At 42.3% G+C, this 21708-nt stretch overlaps 2 protein-coding genes across 2 annotated transcripts in view; one reads left to right on the forward strand and one right to left on the reverse strand.

Moving 5' to 3' along the window:
* The window catches only part of megf6 (multiple EGF like domains 6), a 54551-nt gene that overhangs the window by 30187 nt on the left and 2656 nt on the right, over window positions 1-21708 (forward strand). The window contains exons 17-37 of the mRNA XM_063493955.1: window positions 3528-3662; window positions 4028-4162; window positions 5218-5343; window positions 6370-6501; window positions 6798-6926; window positions 7016-7147; window positions 7476-7604; window positions 12070-12198; window positions 12879-13007; window positions 13294-13422; window positions 14734-14862; window positions 15194-15322; window positions 15425-15553; window positions 17175-17306; window positions 17500-17628; window positions 18102-18230; window positions 19293-19421; window positions 19736-19864; window positions 20046-20174; window positions 21064-21192; window positions 21337-21465. Of these exons, the coding sequence (XP_063350025.1) occupies window positions 3528-3662; window positions 4028-4162; window positions 5218-5343; window positions 6370-6501; window positions 6798-6926; window positions 7016-7147; window positions 7476-7604; window positions 12070-12198; window positions 12879-13007; window positions 13294-13422; window positions 14734-14862; window positions 15194-15322; window positions 15425-15553; window positions 17175-17306; window positions 17500-17628; window positions 18102-18230; window positions 19293-19421; window positions 19736-19864; window positions 20046-20174; window positions 21064-21192; window positions 21337-21465 (2727 nt within the window). The remainder of the gene's footprint in view (window positions 1-3527; window positions 3663-4027; window positions 4163-5217; window positions 5344-6369; window positions 6502-6797; window positions 6927-7015; window positions 7148-7475; window positions 7605-12069; window positions 12199-12878; window positions 13008-13293; window positions 13423-14733; window positions 14863-15193; window positions 15323-15424; window positions 15554-17174; window positions 17307-17499; window positions 17629-18101; window positions 18231-19292; window positions 19422-19735; window positions 19865-20045; window positions 20175-21063; window positions 21193-21336; window positions 21466-21708) is intronic.
* Window positions 236-7093, reverse strand: LOC134641504 (EH domain-containing protein 2-like). Its single transcript, XM_063493956.1, has 9 exons — window positions 6995-7093; window positions 6785-6896; window positions 5258-5363; window positions 2563-2845; window positions 2265-2441; window positions 2053-2150; window positions 1249-1661; window positions 979-1143; window positions 236-871 (listed from the first exon to the last, which is right to left on the reverse strand). Exons 4-9 carry the CDS (start codon window positions 2781-2783, stop codon window positions 311-313), a joined length of 1635 nt encoding a protein of 544 aa, XP_063350026.1. The 5' UTR covers window positions 2784-2845; window positions 5258-5363; window positions 6785-6896; window positions 6995-7093; the 3' UTR covers window positions 236-310.

The raw sequence follows: 21708 nt of genomic DNA on the forward strand, positions 1-21708 counted from the left end.
TTATAAGATGACAATAATAACGTAGTTGTCAAAAAAAGTGTGAATAATACTTCAAAATCAAATCATTCATAACCAATAACAGTAAGCTTTAGGTTGTGTCAGCTGCTAATACCTTTTCAGGTTTACACACACACACACACACACACACACACACACACACACACACACACACACACACACACACACACACACACACACACACACTTCAGTTTTCATAGTACTCAAACTGCCAACATTGTAAAAAATCTGCATTAATTTTACTTGTAATGAATACACGTTCTCAGCTTTATGTTTCCTTTGGATGACAAGTTCACACCGACACGTCGCTTGCTTCACTTAGCCGTTTTGATGGTGGCACCAGGTGTGGAGGCAGCTCTCTGGGGAGCCAGTGGCCCTCCACTTTCTCCTCGATGAGGTGGACCGCCAAAGCAAACTCCTCATCGTCCAGCATGCCATCCCCGTCTACATCGGACAGCCTCCAGATGTGAGCGAGCACAGAGTTGGGCAGAAGAGTCTTTGTCATCCACTCTTTGACTTTGGTTCCGCTAAGTTTGCCCTCAGTTGGACTGAGGTTGTAGAAAATCTCATCGTATTTGGGTTTGTATTTCTCCACTACCCACTCATCGAAATCTAGCTCGCTCCCCTCATCTATGGGAGGTTCTTTGAATGGGTCTCTCTTGTAATGCTCGGGCTTGAATGTTCTCAAAAATTCCCCGTCCAGCACTCCGTGGAGGGATCTCTTTCTCTGTTCTTGTTGTTGGATGTAGGGGACCAGCTTGGCGATGTCAGTGCTGAGGAGTTTATCCAAGGAGGCCATAAGGCTCGGTTTCAGCTTCTTGAACTTTGAGAAGTCTTGCCCCAAAAGTTTCTCCTGAAAATGTTTGCAATCGCATGTGAGACTAACACAAAACATTAGAGTGAATGAAATCTAACAAATATGGTATTTAAACAACAATCAAAGAAGTTTTTTTGTTTGACCTGCATCTTTGTGCAGTCGGGGAAATCGCCAGCTGGGACACGATGCTGCTGCTGAATCTTGTTAAAAATCACGGGAAGCTGATAGATCAGATTATGCTTCTTGCTTTCTCTACAAAAAATGGTTGGCATCTCCTGCTTCAGATAGCTGATAATGTGTGCATGAGCCTGTGAAGAAACACAAGGGAGTCACAAAGGTCACCACAGCAGCTGGATTTGTAAATGTATATGCAAAGTACGGGTTGGAATTTATCATAACGGCTGATTTCTGACCCTCACTAAGCGCGCCCTCTTCACCAGGTCATTCAGCTTGCGTACTGCAGCGTTGCGTGGCAGGTTCCTTATGTCGGCCAACAAATCCTCCTCCTCCAACTCTATCAGCTGGTAGTGGTCGCACATCTGCCTCGGCTCTGACCAGAAGGATCCGACGTAAACCCGTAAAATCTCAGGGGTTTGAAACACTTTTCCCAGTGACCACATGAGGGCGCCATACACTCTCATCAGATGCTGAGAGTCCACCCTGTCAGCTTTGTTGAGAACCACACGCAACTTGTCCTCATAACCGCACAGGGCCCCGAATGCTCGTGTGAGCTCATCAGAAAACTCCAGCTTATGCGCGTCAAACAGCAGGATGATCCGATCGACACGCTCTGCAAACCAGCGCAGCACCGCTGCGAAGTCATAGCCTGGGGAGAAGGAACAGAAACATAGGGGTTTCATTAAGACTGTATGTAACACAGCCTCACAGCCTCAAGCCATCGAGGAACGTTTTACACATCCCAGAGGTCCTCACTGGTTTCAAGCCATTTCGGTTACACCCACTGAAAAATGTGTCCATAAAACGAAGCAAAGTCTTTTCAGTTCCTCTCAGCTTATCTCCTGCCAGCCCAAAGTCATACTGCTTTCATCAGCTTTGCTTCTGCCTTCAAGTGTTTGAATTTTGCTGGCTGCAATGTTCCTACTTCACTGGGTCTACTACATGTATCACTCTGCTCCCACAGTCCAACATTAATAGAAGCAAAGGCTTGCTAATTTCCTCTGGCACTAAAAGGGAAATTAGAAGACATTCAGCCTCACCTCGGCTCAGTTTTCTTTTAGCAGCAGTCAAGATGCCTGGCGTGTCAATTATGCTGATACTCTCAAGGATCTGATTTGGCATCTGAACACACTGAAACCTGTAAATGTGATGCATTTCAGGATTACTTGATTCATTTATAGGAATAATGGCAAAGCATAATCCTATCAGTACATTATACAAACAGGAATTCTCCTCTGTGAACGCTCATCACCTGTTCAGAAACGAATTTCCAAAAGGGTCGAGGTTGCGAAAGGGCTTTTTCGGGTCCATTGTGAGGGCATTCCCAGGGATGATTCCCTCGACTTCTCCATACATGAGGGCAGTGAAGCAGTCAGTGGTTGGCTCTGGCCCAACTCTGCTACCAAGAAAATCTTGCTCTATGAGATACCTTGAGACACACATGGTGCAAACCAGCACTGTTATCCCCCTTTGTTTAAAACATGGAAAGTTAATGCATGCAGATCCTTTTTTTCCTTTTTTCTTTTTAATGATCCAAGTCCTGAGCTTACCTGATAAAAGTAGTCTTTCCTGTTGAGTACTGACCCATCACCAGCACCATCGGTTTGTTGTCAAAGTCTGCGTCCTCATAGCTTGGTGAGTGAAAGTGATGGAAAGAATAGTATTTTTCTACTGGCAGCAGCCGCTTGTAATAAAGATTCTTCAGCTCCTCTGTCACCATGTTGACGTCCCCCATTGCTTTCGGGGTGCTCCAAAGCCTCCGGAAGGACATGGCGACAGCAGTTTTACTCTTAATTTCTCAGTGTGGAAGCTGCTCGCTCTTCTTAGACCCAACTAAATGATGGAAGAATGTGCACAAGGCATATTATCAGATTCTCACAGCTGTCTGCTTCATCCTGCAGCGGGACGTTAGAGAGGGTGGAGAGGGTGTAACTGGAGCCTGCAGCTGCACCTAACATAAAGCCAATATCGAGAGGGACAGGGTGGAGTGCAGCTCAGCTTTTGTTGCTGTGCGGGGACAGTTTTGGCAAGATTCACCCACAGGGATGTAACAATTGTCAGACTTAAAGGTCATGCACAAAACTTAAATCTGTTTATTAAATGCTTTTATATACAAGCAGAAATTAAAGTACTTGCAAAAACAGTCAGAGGAGTCAAAGTTCAATAAATCAGGAGAAACAGGAGGCAGCGGTCACATGACTTCAGCCAGCAGAAATCTATCGTTGTCATAACATGGTGGCTGGGTGTGTTTGTTTGGCTCATACTTAAGTGCATTTCGATAGCAAAGAATGTTTAATTTCAATATATTTTCCTTTTTTCCATGAAATTGTGACCACCCAAACTTTAGATAACAGAAGGTGAAGTTGGTTTAGTGCAGTATTTCTGCAGCTATCAACAGTTATATAAGTGTCTAATGAACGTATTTTGTGTAGTATTACTCAAACACAAGAGGATAATCTAACCTTCTACTTCCATACTATCAGCCTTTTTTTTGTCTGTTTTTAAAACCTCTCAGCTTGTCCCAGATGGACGCACGGAGCGGGCTGTTCCAAGGAGTGCGACTGTGTTCAAGAACATTCCACTGGCTGTGACCCCAAAACAGGAAGCTGTTTCTGTAAGGCTGCATATCACGGCCCACGATGTGAACAAGGTATAAAAAGCAAGTTTATTCCTTGACAGGAATGAAGTGGTTAAGATTTGTGTTTGGTTACATTTTCAGGCCAAATGCTGAACATAGAAGAGGGCGTATTACTTTCTCAGCTGTTTTAAAGGTTGAAAACATGAACAAATATGTTTCCAGTTGCAGTAACGCATCTCTAATGTGAGCTACAAAGGGGAGTCTTGCTGTTTCCTTGCAGTACAGTTTTAGTATAATAATGTGTGGAAGAAGAAGAGTTTAGGAGGTTGTCGGTGGTCTTTAAGAATCAAACTTCTACTCGATGAAGGTATCTAAGATATTTGGTTAGAGACTGCACACCATCTTAATCTTTTATGCATCTGCGTGTCTCATTGTAGAATGTGATCCAGGCTTTTTCGGGCCCGGCTGTGAGCAGCCATGTGACTGTCCAGGTGGAGGGTCATGTGACTCCAAGACTGGAGAGTGCAGCCAGCAATGTCCTGCAGGGCTTCACGGACATAACTGTCAACTGGGTAACCAAAAAAAAAAGAAGATTTAAAGCACTTTGTAAAAACCAATGTAAGAGCACATGATCAGTTATTTTGATGTCTAACGTATGCAGTGCAGTTATTTTCAGATGTTTGGTTGGCTTGCATTAATAATATCACTCGTTCCTTTTAATCTCTGCAAACGCAGTGTTCTCCACAGAGCTCGATTCCACAGTGCACTCATGTGGTCACAGCGTTTATAGTGAAAGACCGCACAGTGTAATAATGTGTGTGAATTTGTGAACTGCGTGGGCCGGCATACTGACACGTGTCAGCACGCATGGTTATAGTTTGCATAGTTGTTGCTTGTGCAATTGTGTGCCTTTTTCAAAGCAGCGCATTTTATTATGTGTTTGCTCAGCTTTGTCACATTTTTAATTTCCCGCAAAGCATATAGATCTTTCTTTACTCCTCTGTCCTCGCCTCCTTCTTCTATTCATCATTTGATAGCTTTGACTGATTACGTGGATGTAGTAGGTGAAATGTATCAAAGGCTTTCTATGAATTCACCTGGTCAGTGCAGGTGTTCTTGTTGTTGTAAACTACACAACTAGAAAGTAGGGTTCCTGTACAGCAGGGTGCCCTCTGGCTGTTTACTCTGCTGGTTGATGGAAAGTTCAACTCTCTGTGCTGTGCTCTAGAGTGATGCTGAATATTGCTCAGGAGCCTCTGGTAAAAACATCACTTTGTGTCTCTGTGGAGCGGACTAAGATAACAGAGTTACCGTGTGTCAGCACTAGTGCACAGTCCAAGCCTAGGCTTGCTGGGTTTGCAACCCAAATAAAAGTTTTTTTTTTCCTTTTTCTCTAGGTTGTCCGTAGCTTAAGTTGCAAGCCAGGTCATGACAGGGGCGATTTAATTCAGTTATTACAGCAGGAGCTTTTGGCAGAGGCTGAATAAATAAGCATCAAGTGATTATGATTTCAACATTTTCACTTGTCCAGCTGCCTCTCTTAATCATTTTTTTCACGGTTGTGTAACCCAGTCTTTTATTTTTTTCTCCTGTTACATCATGTCTGTTGTGTATTTTGTGTTGCTAGCCTGCCAAGCTGGAAGCTATGGAGAGAACTGTCTTCTGACCTGTGATTGCAGTGGAGCTCCTTGTGATCCCATAACTGGACAATGCATCTGTCCTGATGGAAAGATGGGACACTCGTGCCAGGAAGGTATTCATTATTGCAATGTCCTATATTAATAGAAAGAAGACAATCAATTATCTTTCTTGTTTGCAGGCTGGACATTTGCTTTAGGAGAAATGTTACCCCTCTCAGAGAGTTACAGAAATGTGTAAAGGTTTTGAGCCATCCCTCTTTTCCTTTAATTTGCTGGGAAAAACATAAATAGAATTGTACAAACATTTTTGCCTTATATACTGGGTTTCCATGTTATGTTTGGACATTTTTAAATAAATCACTGCACCTAACAAGCTTCTAAGTCAATATCATTTATGGCCAGCTTTAAACAACCTGAACTCCCTTAGTCAATATTTCTTTTAATTTCTTTAAGCAGGCTTCAGGAATAGTTCTCCAGGCTTCTTGAAGGACATTCAAAGCTCTTCTTTGGATGTTGGCTGACTTTTGTTCTGTTCTCTGTCAAGATGATCCCACACTGCTTCAGTAATGTAGAGGTCTGGGCTCTGGGGAGGCCAGTCCATAACTGATAGTAGCTTGTTCATCTGAAGAGTCAGATGGATCTTTGGGGTCCTGTGTCAGATGTTTGTTGGATTTTTTCCTGTTTCTTAAGGACAACTTTCAATTACTGGTCTGAAGTATCATTTTAGGACTCCCACTTCTTCTGCTCACCATGCCGATATGGGAAAGGTTTCAGATTCTTGGGAGTTACCTCTGTTGGTGTAAAAATACCTTTTTTATTACTTTCAAACTGTGTTGTCTTTGACATTTTGTGTAAACTGGTTAATCTCAGGACTGGACTGAAAATGAGCTAAAAAGCAGTAAATGACCAAAGAAAAGCTTTGAGAGACCTACAAAAAGTCTTGAGCACTATTGCTCAGGATGACTTTAAAAAAATGACAAAAAAGTCTGAAAGCAAAATAATAAAAAAATCGTGGATGGCTCAAAACTGCACTTTACTACAATTTCTACAATATTTGAATGTGTATTAAATCTGAGAAGTTAAAAACATAAATACTGCGTACTGCTCTATCAAAGTGAAAGGTACTTGCTGTTTCCCAGACTGCCCTGATGGATTCTGGGGGTCAAAGTGCCAGTCTTCTTGTCCTGAGTGTCAGAACAGAGGCTCGTGCAACAAGCAGACCGGTACATGTGAGTGTGAGCCAGGATTCATAGGACAGCTCTGCCAAAACAGTGAGTTTGCATGAAATTTCTGAGATTAAAACAAAAAAATCTTTTAATAAACCAAATGTGTAAGCTGTAGCTGACCTTAATGCTGATGATAATATGTTTAATGAGGCATACAACATTTTTTTTTTACTTATTCAACCTCAAATTTTAAAAAACAAAAAAAATGAGAATGCTCTATGTCACACTTGGATTTTGAAATTACTGTAATCTCCTCGACTTGCTTGAACACTTTAATTAAATTTAATTATAGAAAGCTCGTGACAGAATCAGTTTTCTGATTAATCACCTGTGTTGCGTAGAGTGTCCTGCTGGGTACCATGGACCAGGCTGTCTAACACCTTGCTCTTGCCACCCTGATGCCAGTTGTGACCCACAGACTGGGAAATGCATTTGCCCTCCTGGAAAAAGAGGCCATGATTGCACAACATGTGAGAATGTAAACAAATGAGACAAAAATAAGAGAAAATCTGACAGAGTAGCAGAGAAAATAACTTACCCTTCACTGTAATGTTTGCAGCATGCGATCCTGGTTTCTGGGGACAAGGGTGCACCAGTTCTTGTCAGTGCCACGAACAGTCTCTGGGCTGTGACCCAGTCAGTGGTCAGTGTGCGTGTGAGGCCGGCTACACAGGAGACCGATGTGAAAAGAGTAAGTTATTGCCTTAGCTAGTAAATCATTTTGTCTCATTTTGTATATTTTACTAAATGCTGCCACCGTGGGGCGATTTCAGTTACAGCACCACAGTCAGTATTTTCTGGGATATTTGATTTTATGTTTAACAAGCACAATGCAGTTTAAATGTTTTATTTGATCCTGATACTGTATAACTGTAGATTTTACATGTTATATAAATCTCTGTTTAAAATTATAGATGGAGACACATGTGGGGAGTCTTCTGGGTTTTTTTTTTTTTGGATTGGCATTTTTTTAGTTGGACATTCAAGAGACTGTGTAATGTGCATGCTCCAATTCACAGAGTGTATGAATGGCACTTATGGTCGGGGCTGTGCCCAGCTGTGCCAGTGTGAGAATGGAGCCCTCTGTGACCATGTGAGCGGAGCCTGTACGTGCTCTCCTGGATATACGGGCACCTTCTGTGAAAAAAGTAAGCCATGTGTTGTCTCTGATGTTATTTCTGATCTTATATCTTTACATAAATATATATTGTGTTCCTAATATGTCTGTTTTATGTAGCCCCAACCTTGCTACAGCCTTAAAAATCTCAAAAATGTTATTAAATCACTTGTACAACTTTTTTTTGGTATACTGGCTTTAGAGTGAAAGTTTGATTTAAGGAAGTTTTAATTAATTAATCGAATTATTATTAGACACAAATGTGACTATAATTGTATCTTTATATGTACTTTAAGCTATTAACAGTGATTTTGGTTCCTTCTCACTTCAAGAATAAACCCTTAGGATCATATTTTTTTTTTCTTAAACCTAATTCCAGAACTAATCCACGTTTTGAGATCCGCCGTGTCCTTCTGCCTCCCTCGCTTGCAGCTGCATGCGAACAAAACTTAGTCCATCCCTGAGAAGAAATGAAAGCCTTTGCAATTCCAGTACTCTGAATAACCATGCAACATTATTCACAATTGACTCCAAAATATGTCTGTGGCAGTCCCGTCATAAGCGGATGTCTCATTTTAATAGAATGCCATGTCGATCCTCTTTAGCTAAGCAAAGTAATTTAAATGTTTCCCTGCAAACTTGAACTGATCAAATCATGGATAAACACACTCCTCTGATTTTTTTCTTGTTTTCAGCGCATCCCTCCGGTGGACTGTTGTGTTTATGAGATTATGATGCATCGATCCATCCATCTATGCACTACATTGCACGATTCGTCAGATTTTAGTGAACCTTGCACACAATGATCACCTACTGAGTTTTTGCCTAAATCATGCTCAAGGTCAAGTTCAAGATTGTGTCGGTCATTTTATGGGAACTTTTTAGTTTTCACAAGAATCACTTCTTTAGTGAAACCAGATTTGTGTGTCCCATGTATGACTGTCTGCAAATTCTCTTTATTTTTATAATAGCTGATCAGTCTCAACAAAACACATACACAAAGCAATACCATGTGATGAGTCATGAGGCGATGAGCTCATGACATCACTGATGTTCTAGATACGCAATTGAACCCAAAGTGGAGAATATATCACTTTCTCTTTCTTGAGGATTTAATGTTTTTCTTTGCTTTATTTGACATAATATCAGCATATATTAGCTTGAGCAAGAGGAAGTTGCAGTCAGTTATTTTTACCATTAATAAATTATTTTAAAAAGCCCCAAATCACTACCAATATAGTTTGGCCGATCATTTTTATCACAAATGTAAATGTTTTGCAAAATGTAATTCCTGATTCTAGTTTGATGTAGGATTATGACATTAACACTTTGCGTCTTTAAAACGGTCCACACTGAACTTCTTAAACCTATTTCATGAACTTGATCCCCGTGAAGGCAACGCTCCGCTCCATTCCTGGTGACATTTTTATTTTTCATCACTAGAGGGTGTTGCAGGACATTCTTCAATCTTTTCTCTAACTTCAGTGAAGTGTCCGCCAAATCCCGTGACTCATCCCGCTGTCCTTATAATATCATGAGCGAACCATTTCAGAATTCCAAGATATAATTTGTATCAGCACCCTGCCATAGCAAATCTTTCACATAACAAATATTCACCTGTATTTGTCCTGAACTACAAGACGTAACAACAGTCTGAGAGTTTTAACGATGTAATAGAGTTGTTTTGACTTGAAGTGGCCTCCTGTTATTACAAAGCAAAAGATTTACTGTGACTGTACTACTAGTTCCAGAAATTCATAGCGCCTCCTTAGTACACAGGGCATTGTAAATCACAGCCATGCCACACCAGAGGAGAGCTTCACATCCCTAGTCATAACAGGTTAATGGCTGCAGTCTGATTGGACGTTGCTGTGGAAATGGAGCTATCACTCTGACTAGATTTTAGTTTCTGAAGGCCCATTCCCCTCAAACCAAGGTGTCCAGTTTCTCAGTGTTCTAATGAGCCTCTTCCTTCAGGAAAAGTCAGGAAGAGGCCTTGGCTTGACAACATCCAGACCTCTTTACTTGATCGGTTTCAAAGGATTAAAGGGAACAAAATGACTTCTCATTAGAACTTAGATCTTGTTATTCACAAAAGTAGTTGGCTCCACAAGATTCAGATAGCTTGATAAGGCCAAAGGCCTTGTTGTGTTCAGCATTCTTGTGGTACTGAGGTTGATGCTAAGCATTCCCATCAAGTATTATTGGAGGAAAGAGGCCTGACATGCATCCAGCACACAGCTTCTTCAATTAAAGCCGATCATGCCGCGCTTCTGGTCCACAGCTTTGATGTTTGCATCAAAAAAACAAAAACAAAAAAAAAACAGAGTTCATTTTGTTGCAGTAAAAAAGAACTGTGGTCTGAGGAGGATTGAACATCCGTGTTCTTGTTGAAGAAACCGGGCCATTTTGTTGTTGCAGCATTGACCTCTTTCAGTGTACGTAGACCCTGAATAGAACCAGGAAGTTCTATTCTGAGTTCTCTCTATCCGCTCTATTTCTGTGGTCTGCTCTCCCTGGCTGTGTGGTCCCTGGACCTGCTTTATGGGCTGACAGCAGTGGCTCTTACACAACCAGGGATCTGGAAATAATCCTTCTGTCTTAAAGAGCTCATTTAGTCTCGAGATGGAGTCTTTCAACGATGGCACAGTATGTGTGCGAGTTTGTGTGTGATGGTGGACCGAATCCTCTGTTCCTACCTATAAACAAAGACTCAGAGGGAAGACTCTGCATTTACAAACACTAGCAGACACTGGGCTCATATCAAATGACAGATTGCAGCTCTGTGGTTAATATGGAAACCAGTCGCCCCCTGCTGGTGTATACAAATACAAAGTTTGTCATTCAAAATTGTGCAACTGCCTGAAGACTTAAAATAAAGTGCACGCGCTGCTGTAAACTTTGTCCGCTGAAAAGGAGAGTAATTGCTACATCTGTTGATGCGCTTATTGTTCCTCTTATTAAAAGGGAACATGACTCATCTGAGATGCTTTCTGTTTATATTTTAGCAGCAGAGATGTGTTGAGGTGCTCACGATATATCAAAGTAATGTCCTTAAGGCATTTTTTCCTGCAGGACAAGCAATGCCAGCTTGTTGCCATGGTGTCAGCAAGCGCTATGATAATAATAAACAGCAGACAATAAACCGACGATTTTGCTACCACAGAGTTAATGTACAGCTGCATTAAAATGACAGCATCCTCAGTGGGCTAGCTTTAATAACATCACAGCCTAACCACTACAGAGAGAGTCAAAGACGTCATGCTGTCAGCGTGGGAACACAACGACGGCCATGCCAGAAACTGCTGAGCAGCAAAGATACTTTTTTCCCAATTTGAGGCCTCGAGGCAGAAAAAAAGGAGGAGTGGACACCGTCATCAATTTGAGCGAGAGCAGGAGGGTATGATGCATTAACCGTAGGGGAACACCCTGACTAATGCGGCATTTATAATACATGAAACCACCAAGTTACACATTTTTGCCAATTTGTGGCTTCCTTTGGTCACGTTGCGCTCTGCTTTCCTTATTCACAGAAGAAGTAGTATATAAACGGAATGAAAGAGCTACTGGCTGCTGAGATAATTGGGACAGACTCTATGCAAACCATTTCTCGCACACTGCTGCAACAGGAAACAGAAGAGGGTACTCGAAGAGAGAAATGTCAGTCAGTCCATGCTTTGGCGGGGAAATAGCAGCGTTCCCATAAATAAAGACCCGTGTGGGTGAAGTTTTTGTTTTGCAGGATACGACTATCATCCGAGTTTGCCTGTGATCTCCACAGTGACAAATTGACCGATCAAAAATATTGGCCGTGAATAAACAGAGTCATTCTTTCCTGCTCTGGTGAAGTCATGCTTACAGATAATATTTACATCCAAGCAGTGGAAAGGCTCATTCATCCCGCAACCTCTGGCTAGGTTCCTCTGGATGGGGAGGCACTGTGTTTACCAAACCCTGTGAGTGTCACTTGACTATACACACACACTCGAGCGATTTCTCTAACTTTGCTTGAGAATGGGAAACAGACCTTAAACTGGCATCTCCTTGCATCTGCAGCAGCACTGTCGTGTGTGTGTATGTGTGTGGGTACAGTAACACCAGGCTTTGTTTTGTCGAGTGTTGGTGGGGCCTGTGGACTCAGCAGGTGCTCTATTTACCGGCTCTTTGTGCCCTCTCTAACCCCCCCCCCTCCCAGAGGGAACGGCCTCCGAGCCGCCATAAACTTTTGATGTGGCCCAGATCCACCACACATGTGGGACATGAGCTCACTTAACGAACGCAGACGCTTTGCAACAGCCGCAGTGTGGTACTGCAATTTGATATTGGTATTTTCAGTAGGACAGAGAGGGAAAGTAGGAAGAAGGGGAACAGAGCGAGAGTGGGAAAGGAAAAAAAAAGAACTAAATAAAAAAATATTGGCATCTAAACCTTCTCCTCTCCTCTTTTTTCTGAAGCTGCCAGTTCTAACCAGTCGGATGTTTTATCTCGGCCCACAGTGTGCCCGGACGGCTTTTACGGTCTTGACTGTGGCCAGATGTGCGAGTGCAGGAACGGTGCCCGTTGCCACCACATCACAGGAGCCTGCCTGTGCACCGCCGGCTGGGCAGGACCACACTGCATTCTGGGTAATGGAAGCCACATCATTAAAACAGGGTGTGAGGGAGGCCCTCACTGCAGCCCATCACGACATCCTCTCCTTAAACTCAGCTATGAAGTGTTTGTGAACAATTATCTCTATAATGAGACATTGCCAATGACTTTTTTAGGGATGGGTAAGGGTGGAGAAAGGAGAGAGCGCAAGAGTGCCCTCTGGCATACATGGTTTAATTGAAGTCTATTCTGGATAAATGCACCCACATGTATATAGCGATCAACATTAGGAAAGGGAGAGCTCAACTTGGAAGAGACTTTAGCAGCTAACCAGTGTTCTCAGGCTGAAGTTTCTTGAGGATTTCATGCCATTGTTTTAATGAAGCCAGTGAAATACCCACTAAAGTCCTTAGTCTGTCATTCTGCAGTCTTATTCAAGACTTTCCTCTCGCCCACAGCCATTTTGTGGTTCTAACTACCAGAACCAGAGTGAGCAGAAAGCCATGAGCATGACTTAATCATGCACCTCTGTCATTATTGCATTTTCCTCTTTCTTAAACCCCAAATCCCATCTTGGACTTTGATTATTACTGCGTTTACAATATGGGTGCTAAAAACCATAATGTCTCAAATGATCAATTAGCTCTCACGTCTGTTTTCTAGGAATGCAACTTGAATATCATTGAATGTGTGTGTGCCTGCATGTGTGTGGCAGAATGCCCAGAGGGTCAGTTTGGAGAGCAATGCAGTCAGACCTGTGAGTGTCAGAACGGAGGCCAGTGTAACCATGTGACCGGGAGATGCAGCTGCACAGCTGGGTGGACCGGAGATAAGTGCCAACTGCGTGAGTGGCTCATCAGTTAAACTGCTAATTACTGAGCATGATGAACGTAATGTCAAAGAAGTCTATTTTTCAAACCACTGTGCTGTGTTGTAGAACTTTTTGGCAGTATAAATATCAGTCAGCAGACTCTGAAAATTGACGTTAGTCATGTTATCTATCTCGGGAATCTCTTGCCGCAGTTACTGCACTTGCAGAAATGAACTCATGATATAAGAAAAGCTAGAAAAATATAATAGAACGTTTACAGTCAAAACTCAAGTGCTTATACTATGTTGTGTGTATTCAGCCTGTCCTGCAGGACAATATGGAGAGCACTGTTCAGGTCAATGTCTGTGTCAAAATGGAGGGACTTGTAACAGGATCAGTGGCCGGTGCTCCTGCCCACTGGGATGGACTGGAGCAGCTTGTGAATTGGGTGAGTCTGACAGTACTACGGATTAAACTGTGTTGTTTACAACTTTTCAGCTGCCAGTTAATGCAAATATCTAATCAGCCAATCACATGGCAGCAACTCATTCCATTTAAGGATGTAGACATGGTGAAGACCACCTGCTAAAGTTCAAACTGAGCATCAGAATGGAGATGAAAGGTTTAAGCAGCGTTAAATGTGGTTGTGGGTGTCAGATGGGCTGGTTTGAGAATTTCAGAATCTGCTGATCTGCTGGGATTTTCCCACACAACCATCTCTATTGTTTACAGAGAAAGGCAAGAAAAAGAGACAATATCCAATGAGCGGCAGTTGTCTGGGAGAAAATGTCTTGCTGATGTTAAAGGTCAGAGGAGAAGGGCCAGACCGCTTCAAGCTGACAGGAAGGCAACATTAACTCAAGTAACCACTCATTATAACCAAGGAAGGCAAAAGAGCATCTCTGAACAAACAACACATCAAACCTTGAAGCAGATGCACTCCAGTAGCAGAAGACCACACCAGGTGCAACTCCTGTAAGCTACAAAACAGTAAACTGAAGTTACAATTCACTAAGGTTAACCAGAATTAGAAACAGAATATTTGAAAAACTATGATGGGCCTTGATTTCTGCTGCAACAAATGGTAGGGTCCGGACATTGTATCGCCTTGTATCAGCAGTTCAGGCTGGTGTTGTTGGGATATTTTATTGGTCCCTTAGTACCAACTGAGCATTGTTTAAACACCACAGCCTTCAGTGCTGACCACGTCCTTCCCTTTGTGACCAGTTTGTGTACTCTTTGATGTCTTCTTCCACAGCAGGATAAAGTGCCATATCACAAAACTCCAGTCATCTCAAACTGGTTTCTTGAACATGACAGTGAGTTCACTGTACTCAAATGACCTCCCCAGTCACTGGATCTCAATCCAACAGAGTACCTTTGGGATGTGGAACGGGACATTGACATCATGGATGTGCAGCTGACAAATCTGCAGCAACTGTGTCATGTCAGTGTGGATCACAATCTCTGAGGAATGTTTCCAGCACCTTGTTGAATCTATGTGGTGAAACATTAAGGCAGTTCTGAAGGCAATCGGAAAGTCCAACTCACTACTCAAAAGGTGTATGTAATAGAGGGATAGTGAATGCACATTGTAGGGAAGCTAAGAGAAACAAAACTTTCTTTTCTTGATTAAATATTTTCTCTTTCTGTCCCTGTCTTCATAATTTGGTGCCTTGGAAAAGCCATGTTGTATTTATGTGATAAATTATTACTTGAATGTAACTTTTCTCTTAACCTTCCTTTCCATCTGTCCTAGAGTGTGAAGAAGGACGCTATGGAAAGAACTGCACTGAGGTCTGCCGCTGTATGAATGGAGGGAGATGCGACAGAGTGACAGGAAAATGTGTGTGTCTCCATGGTTGGACAGGAGACATCTGCCAGTCAGGTGATTTCCTATACTTACAGCATAGTTGTTTTATCATAATCTAGTACCTGCTGATGCATTTTTTTTTTCAAAGACACATAAAATTGTAGCCTGTCTCTCAACATCATGCATGCCCCTGTGCTCCATTTGCTAACATTTGGATATCAGCAGCAGAAAAGCAGAAAGGTTTGTTTACTCCAGGAAAAGAAGCTGATAGCGTATAACATGGTATGTCAAAACAGTTTGTGCAGTTAGCCTTCCAAGCATATAAAAGGTAAACATCTTCTAAAAGTGCGTCCTTGGGCTGTGATGTTGCATGCTAACCGCGAGCGCTTGTGTTTTTTGTCTGAAGCCTGTTCTAAGGGATTCTTCGGGGAGGGTTGTGAGCAGAGGTGTGACTGTGCCCATAGTTCGAGTTGCCACCATGTGACAGGCCGCTGTGAGTGCGTGCCAGGCTGGAGAGGAGCCAGGTGTGACAAATGTGAGTGTGTACAGGACTGAGGAAATTGTAGCTGAATGAAATTGGCACAAAAGAACATAAGAGTGAAGTGACTGTGTGTGTGATGTGTGTATTGACTGACAGCCTGCCTCCCGGGGTTCTACGGTGCTTCCTGTGCCCAGCGGTGTCAGTGCCAGGCTGGAGTGTCCTGTCACCATGAGACGGGGAGCTGTGGCTGCCCAGCTGGACTCACAGGGGCTGGCTGCGAGAAAAGTAAGAAGGAAAACAAAACCTGTCTGAATGAATTCTAATCATGAGGTGATTAGTGGCTTGCTTTCTCAATTTTTAGATCTTAAATATCCACAGACTTTCACTAATGTCCTTTACCTGTAACAGGTAGTCAGGAGAGTATACCTGCATGGCTTACATTTGAGGCCATTTAGCTACCTTGTTGATAAAAACACTGTCGCCTTGAAACAAACCAATCGTGTGCTTGTGAGAATGTTTCATTATTCAAACCGTACCTTTAAGGAGTGTATATAAGCAGCGTCACTCCTCAGCCCTTCACCGCGCCTTCTACTCACCCACCCTCCTCCCCTTCCTTACAGCCTCAGCTCCCTTCCTCTCCTCACACACTCCCCAGACATCTGATAAATGTTACACACCGGTTGCCAAGTAAAACAGAAGGCATTGTTTTTGTCTCCTCGGCGGCGGATAAGGGCTTTTGGAAGGCAGACATGCATAATGACAGCACCGTAATTGCCTCTTTAGTCTGGAGTCCTTTCTTATCTGTCCCCCACGCTGCCTGCTGCTGCCTGACTGAGTAGCTTAGTGCTGCGGTCTCACCCGAAAACATGCTCGGTTCACAGATTCATCTTGTTCCCTATGACTGATTGTCTGGGGACTTCATTCATTATTGTGATGAGCGCATATGTATGTATGCAGACAGGGTGTGTGAAAGAATGTCCCTCTGTGTTTGCCTGGGTTTGGGCACCAGGGAAAGTTGCTGCGAGTTTTGGTGTCGTTAGCAGTCAATACTGAATGTCCCAGTATGTTCGCAGGATAATCTGAGGAAGGAAAGGGAAATGGCATGCGTCTTTGTTCCCACATACTATTGAATGTGTGCATAAAGGCCTTATCTGCTGCTGTAATTTCACCAGCACTATGGATATCTGCACAATGTTTCTTTTCGGGTGTGCAATGCCTATCAGGGATAACAATGAAAAATTAAGACTGCATTTGAGGCTCATTCCTTTTCATTTTTATTTATTTTATTTATATCCAGAAATACGTATCTTCTTTTAACAAAGCTTTAATTAACACACACTTTTTAGGCTAAAAATTAACAATAGGATTTTCAAAAGCTTACTAATTAACATGCTTTTAAACTGCACTGCAGCCTCAAACTACTTTAGATATTACCAATGGTAGGTTCGGGTCAGAAGGCAAATACCCGACACAGCTACCTGTAAGCACCCCAGCACAAAGTTCATTTTAGGTCTTTTTAACTGATTCACAGCCTGCTGCACACTCTTCTGCAGGCAGCACTCATTCCTAAATCAGGATCAGTATTTCCATTGGTAAGAACACAGCTGACTCAACCCACCTTAATCTCTGTGCTCCATTTGACGCTTGGAGAGCTTCAGACAAACAAAAAATCATAATATATATTTACACACACACACATATATATATTATAAAGATATTAAATTATAAGCATAATACACTACCGCTGTCTTTGATCCAGCCATGAGAGGTTAGTTGTTCAGCTGACCTGTGCATCGAAGACTTATCATTCACCTTTGAACAAAGAAGGTAAATGATCCCAAAAATTGCTTCTTACATTCTTCTGTTTGCTGATGTGCGTGATGTGCTGCCGGTTTGATCATTTTAGCCTGCCCTGCTGGAGTGTTCGGACAAAACTGCAGCAACCTGTGCCAGTGTTCAGGAGACCAAGAGCAGTGCCATCCGGTGACGGGGAAATGTAGCTGCTTGCCTGGTTATTATGGGCCGCGATGTGGGCTAAGTAAGTATACTGTTAATCTTCTGTTGCAACCACTGGCTAATGAGACGCACCTGCTATTATTCATTTATTTATTTAGTTTTTAATAAAACAGGAAGTCTACTGAAATAACTGTGGCTACACTTTAGATTTGCATGACTCAATGATATGTTTAATTTAAGCCAGTAATAGTTTTGTGTGTCTTGTTTTTCTGTAGGATGTAGAGCGGGGACTTTTGGGCCGAACTGCAAGTCCAGGTGCAGCTGCATCAATGGTGGTCGCTGTGACTTCAGGACTGGTTCCTGCTACTGTCCTCCTGGCTTCATAGGCAGCGACTGCAGCTCAAGTAAGTCAAGAAAGCTTGAATGTCCTTGTCCTCTAATAAAAGAGCAACAAAGCGAGTCATATTTCTGCCTACTTATACTTATAGCTTAATTATTTGGAGTCACAGTCTTTCTTTTATCCCGTCCCCATCCCCTCACTCCCAACCAGTTGCGGCAGATGGCTGCCCTACCTGAGCCTTGTTCTACTGGCGGGGTTTTCCTGCTACAAGGGAGTTTTTCCTTCCCACTGTCACCAAGTGACAAGCCTTGATTTTCTCTGTATTATTGTAGGGTCTTTATCTTACCATATAAAGTGTCTTGAGGTCAATGTTGTTTTGATTCAGTCCTATATAAATAAAATTGAACCTAACTGTTTGTTTGTGTTACAAAATTCTGGTCGATATCAACTGAAGTAATGCAGATGCCTGTAAAATTAATACATGCATAGCTTTTAATTAGTTCTTTCATATGAATGAAAGCATATCTATTCATGCAGGTTGTCCAAGTGGATACTATGGGAAAGACTGTGCTAAGATGTGCACGTGTGGGGAAGGAGGACAGTGTCACCCAGTAACCGGGAGGTGTATCTGTGGCCCTGGTAGGATGGGATTGTCCTGCGAGCAAGGTAATGTTAAACTGAGGATGTTTGTTTGCAGCATATTAGTGCAAAATTATATATTTGCAGAATTTAAGATGCAAAGTGCAAGAACAGTGCTGCACATCAGAAAATTATATTCAAAGAACTACAAGAGTAGTTTCAAGACTGACTCTAAACAGGATGCATACTGGCACATTTAACATTTTGCAGCAGCTTTAAAGCAAGAAGAAATGACTGCTAGATTACAGGTGTCACCTCGCTGTTCAACTTTAAGCAGAACCATATCACACATATCAAACAGGCTTTATATTTAGACATTTTTCTTTTACAATCCTCTCGAGTTTACAGAGAGTCACCACTGAGACTGCCATGCATCATTAGGAACCACTGGCTCTAATGAGTTCTTTAGAAACAGGACACTTAACTAGAAATGAGAAACAACCACTAAAATGAGGGTGTAGTTTTCAACATTTTCCCTGTGTATTTAAGTTACAAATTCTCCATTTCCTCAGTGTAAGCGCTGCGATGATCACAGGGCTTTTATTCCCACTAAACAGAGGCAGAGCTGAGTTTTCTTAATCTCTCCTTTTATCAGCAATTCAGCTGGATTGCAAACGGGGAATTTCCAGCGCTGCCTGCACTAAATGTTCTCGTCTTCAGCCTCCTGCATGTACTTGGACATACCACCTCTTAAGTTCCTCTTGTTGAATGTTTACATAAACCTAAAGTGGCTCATTCTCTGTGTTCCGTGTCGCTGGATTTGGCAAGGAAGCAAATAAATAAACAGGCGAATCAAAGACGGCTTGCTTATTGTTTTCCCAATCTAAATTACCCAGAGAAACATGATTATTCTTTTATATCAGCGCCAAATTAGGCTACTTTGCCATCTCTTTAAAAACTGTTGCTTAAATAAACACGAGCGTGGTTAGTGCAGTCATGTTTGTGTGTGCGTGCGCGCGTGTGTGAAAGAGACAGGAAGAGCGCGAGCTGTGCACTGTGTGTGTTTTATGTTTGGTGCACCCACTAGTGCTTTTGTTGAACAGAAGAGTTCTTGTGTATTATGATGTTTCCTGAAAATTGTTTCTCCAGTGTGTCCCAGGGGGCGCTATGGCATGCAGTGCAGAAACGCTTGCAGCTGTCGGAATGGGGCTTTGTGTGACCCCAGTGATGGGTCCTGCAAGTGTGGCCTTGGCTGGACTGGACCCCGCTGTGAGACAGGTACTCCAGATATTCCACAATAAAAAAAATTCCTAAACTCAGCAAAATTTGATTGTGGTCATTTCAAATTAAAAGCCAACAACAAACTTTATATTGCAGTAATTTGCAATCGTTTCCCCATTATTAGCTACATGATGGACTTCAGTCTGCATTTATGAAGAAGACATTTTTCCCAGTTTTAATGTTTTCAGTGTTTACTGTTTGATGCACACATTTTTTACTTTTTTACTTCAATAATCATCACTCAGGCTTATATGTCACATTTCTTTCTAGTGTTATCAACCCATTGTGTGTGTGTGTGTGTGTGTGTGTAGCCTGTCCACAGGGTAAATATGGGCTTGATTGTGCACAAGACTGTCCATGCCTCAACCATGGGACCTGCGACCGCTTCACTGGCAGCTGCAGCTGTACTGCAGGATACTACGGCCACTCCTGTCAACACAGTATGCAAACCCTCACTCGAAATAAAGAAAAGAAAACTTGGTTATAAGGTTACTAGAAGTCCCGTTGATGTTATGAAATGTAGACCTTTTTCAAACTCCCCTGGTCACATAGAAGACTGAATGAATCCAGATAAAACACCTTTTTAACCAACCTAAATCCTCTGTCTTGTGTTCCTCCCAGCGTGCCCATCTGGGTTTTTTGGAGTGAATTGCGCACACACCTGTGTTTGTAAGGTGCTGCAAGCGTGCGATCCTGTGACAGGCAAATGTGCGTGTCCACCGGGCTACCATGGCTCACAGTGCCAAAGACGTAAGTATGTTACATGTAACTACATGGGAGTAAAGGTTAAGTGAGTAAATAAACGTTAAATGTACAATTAAAAATGCATCACATCTTTAACATATTTTTGGGATATTTGCAATTCAGCATCTCTGCGAAGACTTAAAACACAGCAGTGCTCACAGTCACATGTTTGTGCTCATTGTTAAATGGCCACCTGGATAGCCAGCTGCGACTGTACATGGGGAGATATGAGCATGAATGAATGAGAGACTTCCAGCAAAATGTGAGTGTGTGGTGGCTGGCAGACAGGCTGTTAGGTAGGTGGGCAGGCAGGCTGGTTATTTGATGAGAGACAGGTGTTTCCCTACTGCTTAATGCATTCTTGTTACATCCTCATGCCCTCCTGCATGCTCGTGGGGCTCTCAGCCCCAGTTTGAGTGCCTTAATGGCCACTTCAGTACCAGCAGGAGATATGACTGAGCACTGAAGAGCAGCTAGAAGGTAGCCACATGCCTCAGAGACCGACCTGGATCGATCAGTGTGTTTGTGTCTATCTGAGAAAATGTTTATGCACAGTTTCTTATAACTAAATGCTGTTGTTAGTATGTGAATCCATTCATTTCCATTAAATTTATATTTGCATGTGTGCTAAGAACTAAATTTCCATTTCCAAAATGTTTATTAAATGTGTTAATTGTCATCTCATTCTAAAAGCTTTACTTTGTGGGATTATGTTAAAAAAAAAAGGATATTTTTACGTATACACGTGTTATCAACTACTTACAGCAGGTTTCATTGCACTCCCAGTCTATTCATGTCTAATGAAGCAGTTTCTGTGTAGTTAAAGAAGAACTTGAATGATCATTACTGCATTTTTCAAACTATGTGTGTGAATGTTTCTGTTTTTTCTTCTCAGAATGTGAGGCTGGCAGCTTTGGACTGAACTGTGAAAGATCATGTGACTGTGCTGGCGAGGCCCCATGTGACCCATCAACAGGACGCTGTCTCTGTTCCCCAGGAAGAACGGGGCACAGATGTGAAAAAAGTACATATTACTTTTATTAACATGATTCACTTAAATCCAAAATAGATATTAAAAAAAGATCACTTAGGGTGTCTTGCGTCGTCTTTCCTTTCTTTGAATTTCCTAATTTCTTCCACTGTGCCTTGTTTTTGTTTTTTTTCTCAGCCTGTGACGAAGACCGTTTTGGCCCTGAGTGCTCCCTGCTGTGTCGCTGTTCTGACAGGGCCCGCTGTGATGGGGTGAATGGACGTTGCCTGTGCCCGCTCACCTGGCTTGGCCCTACATGTAGTGAAGGTAAACACACGAAGAAAATAGATACTTGCACTATGAGACGAAGCACTATACAAAAGACTTGAGCAACCTCTAATTTTTGCATATGTGTGGAAGTAAATGGGAAATAGGTGGAGGAATTTATTGAAGTCTGCAAACATACATGGAAATATAGCATAAAAGGCAAAATACAATTCTAACGAGCTTGAAAGTCAAAGTAGTTTTCAGGAATAGTTCTTCAGGCTTCTTGAAGGACATTCAAAGCTC

The sequence above is a fragment of the Pelmatolapia mariae genome, linkage group LG14, assembly GCF_036321145.2.
Source record: "Pelmatolapia mariae isolate MD_Pm_ZW linkage group LG14, Pm_UMD_F_2, whole genome shotgun sequence".
In the NCBI taxonomy this organism is placed as follows: domain Eukaryota; kingdom Metazoa; phylum Chordata; class Actinopteri; order Cichliformes; family Cichlidae; genus Pelmatolapia; species Pelmatolapia mariae.

What these genes read in the sequence shown, in the direction of transcription:
- LOC134641504 (XM_063493956.1), bottom strand. Translation starts at nt 2,783, where the DNA reads ATGTCCTTCCGGAGGCTTTGGAGCACCCCGAAAGCAATGGGGGACGTC. An exon ending in GGAAATTCGTTTCTGAACAG is followed by an intron (nt 2,151 to 2,264) that starts GTGATGAGCGTT and finishes TCACATTTACAG; the next exon opens with GTTTCAGTGTGTTCAGATGC. An exon ending in CCGACTGCACAAAGATGCAG is followed by an intron (nt 872 to 978) that starts GTCAAACAAAAA and finishes AAACATTTTCAG; the next exon opens with GAGAAACTTTTGGGGCAAGA.